The sequence below is a fragment of the Nesoenas mayeri genome, assembly GCF_963082525.1.
Source record: "Nesoenas mayeri genome assembly, chromosome: 23".
In the NCBI taxonomy this organism is placed as follows: domain Eukaryota; kingdom Metazoa; phylum Chordata; class Aves; order Columbiformes; family Columbidae; genus Nesoenas; species Nesoenas mayeri.
The window spans coordinates 2,314,139-2,321,577 of NC_137574.1; the positions used below are offsets into that span (position 1 = coordinate 2,314,139).

General features: G+C 46.3%; 1 protein-coding gene across 1 annotated transcript; it reads left to right on the forward strand.

The window, feature by feature from the left end:
* Nucleotides 1-6,366: 6,366 nt before the first annotated feature.
* Nucleotides 6,367-7,080, forward strand: NGF (nerve growth factor; the record flags this gene model as incomplete). Its single annotated transcript, XM_080358179.1, has 1 exon — nt 6,367-7,080. The coding sequence occupies one exon, from the start codon at nt 6,367-6,369 to the stop codon at nt 7,078-7,080; it is 714 nt and encodes a 237-aa protein (XP_080214305.1).
* Between the last annotated feature and the right edge of the window lie 359 nt (nt 7,081-7,439).

Consider the following 7,439-nt stretch of genomic DNA (forward strand, 5'->3'; position numbering starts at 1 on the left):
AGTAGCCACAGTACAGCACACGTGCTCCATATGGTGTCACTGAAAAATCGCACACACTTCACTGATGGGTCCAACCCTGTATAATAACATATCAGCAGCTTCTGCCATTATTGAATAAAGCAACAACTTCTCATCTCTGAAATGGAGGGGTCTAATCAAATACTTTGGGGACTCTACTGGCTCATTCAATAAGCTGAAAACTATTATATCCTGCTACTATGATGTTAATTTTCTTCTATTGGCTGTAATCTGAATTACAAGATTGATAAATCAGGTGTGTGTTCTCACAAGCCTAATCTCTCATATTTCCCCACCTGAGAGGAAGCAGGTTACCTGCACTAGGGAGCTCACTTCTGAAATACGTGTCGCTTCAGAAATTCAAGATACAATCAGTGTTTCTGTAATCACAAAAGGATTCAAATATCCCGTTTATTTCTTGCACATCCCTAAAACACACCAACAACTTCAAGAATGACAGAAAACAGCGCTCCAAATTGTATCGCGCTTTAGATCGCAGTATTTTGTGCCTGTGTTTATTGCCTCTGCTTGTTTTTAGTTAGAAAATAATTTACTTGCTGTACAAGCCAAACTGAGCATTAATTTATCTCTTCTCTTACTAGTGTAGGAGCTACTTTAATGGAACTTGGTGAATGTGCAATTAGAAGGCTGAACTGTCCTCTCTATTAAAATAAGGCACTAAAAATATTCTGTGCTACAGACAAACCCATTTCTGAGAACTGTTTCTAGTTGAAACAAGGCAATACAGTGAGGCTGTGATTTCTGCTGGAAACGGAATTACTAGAATTCATGTTCCTTTGAAACTTAAATATATCTTAACTGCACTATGTTGGCAGCAAAGAAGAAAGCAGCTATTTCTCTTCGCTCTATAGGTATGAAACCCCCCCCGTTCTTAATGTCAAGCATGATTCTTAGCAGAGTGATCGGAATGCCCTGGGATGATGGATACTGGATGTTCTCCTAAGCCCCGGAGCAAATTTCCGCACTGGAAAGCTGTCTGTTGTTCATGATATCACGGTCAAATGTAGCCAGAAATAAGAAACATTAGAAGCCCATGAACTTTCTGAAATGTAATTGTTTTTCAAGTGAACTTCAAGCAGCGGGTTTTCATCCATCTCCCCCAGCCTTTCCTATCGAGTCAATGAAAGAGCAAAATCAACCCACTTCAAACACACATGTAAAAATACTCCTGAAATGTAGCAAAACACAGTGTTGATGTTTTGCCAGTTACCATCAAGGATATATAATATTACTCTGTGAAAACAGCTGATTTTAGAGGAGCACATAACTGGAAGGGACCCTCCTGGGTCGGTGAAGTCCAGTCACTTCAGTTTAAAATATCCCCTCCAGAAAAGCTATTTAAAGCATGAGGATTGTGACAGATGTGCAAAAGAAGTATTTGTGACTTGTTCTGACAGAGCCGAATACCTGAGGGAGGGTTTTCTGTTGGTTAAACATCATCACCGCTGCTCTCTGGAGATGTGCTGAAAATCACAGCGGCCAAAATGCAGTGGCAGCTTTCACAGGGAAGTGGCCAATCTATAAAATGCTCTTGGAACTCTGAAATACTCACATAATCTTTACTTGCTTTATAACCCTGTTGCGATCTGTCCAAGTGCTGTGGTCTGGAGTCAATCTGCACTGGAACAGGTACCAGTCTGGGGGCTTTACATGGAGCAGAGATCTACACAGGGATTTGGTAACAATTTTAGCACTGCTATTCTTATCGGGAGCAATTAATTTAGAAAACGTACTAAATTTTCAGTTCTAAATAAGTTTCCAGGTAACGTACCCTTTTTGTCTGTTCTTCCTCAGATTTTATGGGATGAAAAATGGGAATTCCCTATATATATTTGTATTGCTTGGCACCTGTTTCGTGCACAGGTGCCTGCAAGCAAAGAGGGTTTCTTACCCACCGGGTTTGTAATGGTGCATGCATGTAATTCTGAAGAAATAGTGACTTTAGCAGGATATTTTATTAACCTCTGGGAACGGTAGGTAGAGATGAATGGTGTATAGATGCTGTCTTCAGCATCATCTGAATAACACTGCATCATTTACTGGATTCTGCCACAACCAGAATCCGGGAAGAAGACAGTAAAAGAACTTAAATAAACACCCTGCTGAAAATAAACTCCTTTGTGGTTAAAAACCAGCCAGTTGGAACTGAAACAGTGTTTTCTTAGGGTGGCAGAACAGTCGGAAAAGTTGTTGGATTATTTTTGGCAGCGGCCAGCATATTATAGCTCTATCATTACTGTTACCGAACTGTTAAGAGTCCACTGAAAGGGTTATTACTTTACTAGTACATTCCTGCAAAAATACAGCGTGCTCAATCTGGGAGCACGAAGCTTCAGATTTTAGATCTTTGACCTTTCTGACACGTTCATGTCCCTGTAATTAGCTTAATTCCTAAATACTTCGGCCACACAGGTACAGGAGAACACGACAGCAGCAAATCCAAAGAGTGGCCAAATGGCACAAGTGCTGCACGACATGCACAACGAGCACACACAGACCGACCCGCGGGCACCTCCTGCAAACAGCCCTGCGAGCTTTCGCTTGGGTTTTTAAAAGTTAAGCAGCTTGTACGTGGGTCTCGGTAGGAGCCGAGCCCAGTGGCTGCAGGTCTGGCAGCAGCTCTGCTGTGGACGGACATCGTGCAGGTGTCGAATCCAGCCCATTCCTTGGCATTAGCAGCATGTTCTGCTCAGCAAATGAGTCTCCACACTGAATCCAGCAGGATCTTTTGCAGTAGAGGAGCAATTATACAACCCTTAGTTACCTTATACAACCCTTAGTTACCTTATACAACCCTTATTTACCTTATTAAATGGAACACATAAGCTATCTAAATATTTAAGATGAATAAATACCATTTCTACCACTTTAACGGCAGTCCTGAATTTACAATATTTGACACCACTGAGGTGTCAAAGGCACAAGTCGGAGAGCCAAGCAAGCGGATTTGTCCTGTATTCCTGCGAATACAGGAATATACTGCGAATACAGGAATACTGTGAATACTGATTGTTGAACGGTGTCGAACTCACTGATTTGCCGGCTGTTTACTGAAACAACCCCTTCTCGTTGCAGCGGAAGGCGGCACAAGCAGGTCCCGGCTCAGCTGGCGCAGAACGGCCCGATGGCCCCGGGCGGCCCCGCGCGGCTCCGCGGCTGGAGGGAATAGAGACCAACGGGCTGCAGTTCTGCGTGTGGATCACTCGCAGGTAAGCACCCCCATCACCGATACCACAATGTACCATTGAAACACTTTCAAATGATGCTCGACCAACATACAAGCGGGGAGGAGAGTTGTCAACTTAAAAATCACTGGTTTGTCTTCTAAAGAATGAAGACAAGGGCAGTCTGCGTTTACTGCCTCGCTGGTCCCTGCTAGCTGGGTACCGCCTGGCTAAGATGGGAGTTTTCACTTATTCTGTCTCCAAACACCCTGTCTTTTGTGGGGAATGTTTACTTATAGCGAGAAGTGGTTCACTTAGAACTCACAGTTCTCATTAAACATCCTCTGGTTTAGCGCAGTTTCTGTATTTTTGGCATGGAAATGCCCCTGATAACCCTTGTGGCCAGTGTTACAGACATACCCGTGTGCTCCCAGCGCTGGAACTGCCAGCCCTGCATCGCCCTGCAGTTCAGGTGGGGGCACTTGGCTGCTCTGTGAACACTTCTAGGAAGCACCAGGAAAGCGTCTAAAGGAACTAAATATGTCACAAAGTTTAGAAATACCCAAAAATAGCCTGTAAAATATCCGCATGTGTCAACAAAGAAGTCTACAATCCTCGCAGTGTAAGGCATACCTATTCTTTCAATGTTAACATTTCTTGCTTGCGCTGCCATCGAGTCCTGTCCACTTCTTTAAACTTGTCAATTTCTGTCCTCCACTAATTTAATAATTGATTTAAAGATTCAGTTCTGAATATTCAGGAAAACTACCAGGTATCTCAAATCCATTTGGTTCATGTTTGGGCTGTACTCCACAGTCCTACCACAAGGAGAGCAAACACAAGGCAAGTTTAAATAGAAAAAGAAGGCGAGCAGGTGAGATCATTCTGATTTTGTCTTAATGGCCTTAAAGCCACACGCGTAGCACACGCAGCACCAGCAACGGGAGAGAAATGTAGCTGCATTTTAGAGCAGAGAATCTTGCACAGCACAAACCCAGAAACAGTTCTTTGTGAACACTGAAACATCTCCTTCCTATAGAAAGCAGTAATTAGAAAAGGGGTTTATGTATAAACACAATAGGTTGAGGCTGCTCTTGGCATGTCTAAATTGCGCCTGGATTTTGTTCAGCGAACCTTTCCCATTAGCATTTCTGTCGGGAAAGCTAACCCTTTGGAGATGTAATGAACCATCTGATTTTAATTTGGTTGCAGAACAAGGGGTTACTCTCTGAATCGCGCAAGCCAAGCTATTGAGCTACACCCAGCTCTGTTTCCTTATACAGACGATGACGACTGCTTAAGCACGAGCGGCGTGCGGGAAAGCAGCAACCCTCAGCCTCCTTTTAAGCAAATTAAAGCGGCTTTGGAGCAGCAGGGATTTTCTCTGTGAGGGCGATTTGACTCTCCTCAGCATTGTTTTGTCCCAAATTTTTCCAGGCCAACCGTGGCACAGAGAACCACTCGTGTGGCTTTCGGCCTTTCTCTTCTTTCCCCCCGTGCTGCAGGGACTGCAGCATCTTCAGCCTCTTCAGCCACCACCTTCACTTGGCATCTCCCGCTGATTTCTTAAATGCTTGTCCAGCCCTGCACAAACACCGCTGTTTATTTCATTCCAGCTTTTGTCCGAGATAACCCTTTCCACCCAAGATCCTATGGGCTCCGCATTTTCTACAAGACTGTGCTCTAACAAAGCTAAACCCCTGGTTTGGTGCTTTAACGCTGCTGGGGATTCTAGTCTGAGCAAGCTGAATAGAGAGAAGGGGGAACTTCAACAGTAATTGACCCACACCCAGAAAAAACATTCAGAGATGCTGGGAAATCACAGTGGAGCTGCAGAGCCCGATTCCTCCTTTCCAAGGGCTGTTTGTCCAGCCCTGCCCGCTGGCCGGACACAGCCACGTCGGGGCCAGCTGAGACATGTCAGGCAAACAAGGCAAAGAGACGGGAGGAGCCTCACTTACTGATTTATTTTTTTGGTCTGTTTATACCCTGTCTCTGTTCATCAAGAGGAAATACAATGTCTGCCCTTAAGTGCGATTTCAGATCGTTTTGGAACGGCTCTCATTCCCAGGGTGCCTGGTGGTGATTTGTTAACCCAGCATGTGGCTAAATTAGTCAACACATGGTAGTTGCTTAACAAGGTATTACTGCTGCTGGTCTTCTAGCATAAAATTGCTCTTAGAAAGATCTAGACATTTGTGTTACACTTTCTCCACGCCCAAACAGATGTGCACGCTCTCCTGGTAGAAGGATGCTGGCACTGGACCTGCTGTGCAGTCATATTTGAGAATCTTCCTGCTTACAGCACCCTGAGAAAAGGACGGTGTTTCCCCAGACATAATTCCCAGTGCTGTGGCCACAATGATTTCAGCGATACTATACCTGAGACGCCAACTCAGAGCAGCCTCTCACCCACAGGGCTCCTGAATAATACCCATATTTGTCCTAATAGGCAGCTTGAACATGGAAAAATCATACCTGCCTTGTGATGCCTGAACTCTTCTTGGGGGGGGCGTGGGCTTTATCTGCCCCAAATGGGCGCTGCGGTGTCTGGAAGGGGCAGAAGGGGCAGACAGAGGTGGCGGTGGGGCCCATCCGCACGGCCGGTAACCGTGGCTGTCGAGCGTGCGGTAACGGCACAATTCACCAGGGCGGCCCCGTCACCGGGACCCGCTTGCGGTCCCCACCCCAGCCCAAGGACACCTCTGCAGACACATTCACCGAACCAAAAGTTGTTTTAGCCAAGGGAGCGCTGCAGCCCTCGCTGCTCTGCAGGATATTTGCAGCCAGGAGACCGGCCCTGGCCAAAAAGGTTGCTGCAAAAATCACTAGAGATTTCACTCTTGGGAACATGCTGTCTCCATATGGTCTCCACATTAATAACACCAAACAAGTGCTTCATAAACAGTGTTCTAACAACAAATACCAGAGGAATTAATAATAATCTAGCTATTATTTTCTAGTGTTCTCGCGCTATTAGGAACATTTATGCTGTCTGGATGAGCTCTTCCAGCAGAACAACATCTGGCGCCCATATGAATACCTGATGAAATCTGTATGATCCCGAATATCTTATAAATTTATTGTCAGCAACGGCATCCGTTTGTGCCAGCATGGCTTCCAGTAACACGACGTTTTTCTTTTGTTCTAGGTGCATAGCGTAATGTCCATGCTGTACTACACTCTGACTGTAGCTTTTTTGATCGGCACACAGGCAGCTCCAAAGTCAGAGGACGATGCTCCACTGGAGTATCCCGCAGAACCCTCCCTGCTCAATCCCCACGGCGGCGACGGACACCACGCTCCCCAGGCGGCTCCGCAGACATCCCGCGGCCACCCCACGTGGACGATAGGTAGAACGGAAGCGCTCAATATCACCGTGGACCCCAAATTTTTCAAGAGGCGGCGTTTCCGCTCCCCTCGGGTGCTGTTCAGCACGCAGCCTCCCCCGCTGTCGGGACACAACGCGGGGTTTCTCAGCGGCGCGGGTTCCCTCAACAGGACTGCCAGGACCAAGAGGACCGCGCACCCCGTGTTGCACCGGGGTGAGTTCTCGGTGTGCGACAGCGTCAGCATGTGGGTCGGGGATAAAACCACAGCCACCGACATCAAAGGCAAAGAGGTGACGGTGTTGGGAGAGGTCAACATCAACAACAACGTTTTCAAGCAGTACTTTTTCGAGACCAAGTGCAGGGAGCCAAAGCCGGTGTCCAGCGGGTGCCGGGGGATCGATGCGAAGCACTGGAACTCGTACTGCACCACCACGCACACCTTCGTCAAGGCGCTGACCATGGAGGGCAAGCAGGCGGCCTGGAGGTTCATCCGAATCGACACGGCCTGCGTGTGCGTGCTCAGCAGGAAATCGGGGAGACCCTGAGACGGCCCGAGACCCCGCGGCAACGACCCCCCTACCTCAGTCTGTAAATTATTTTAAGTTATAAAGGACTGCATGGTATATTTATAGTTTACACAGTACAGAAAGAACCTCATTATTTATTAAACTCTTTTCGAAACCTTTTGTGTTTTGCAGTTTATTTACTGGCAGGACCCTTTAAAAGATGTTCGACTCTGCAATGTTCACAGGGCCACTGAACAACCTCTGCTTGATATCCTACAAAAATGAAACATTTTCCATACGTATTCCTTTCTTCCACAACAAAAGAGTTTTCCTCACAACACCTGTCAGTTTACTCTTAAAATCTTGTAGGTTTATTTTAGATTGAAATGTTTCTTTCC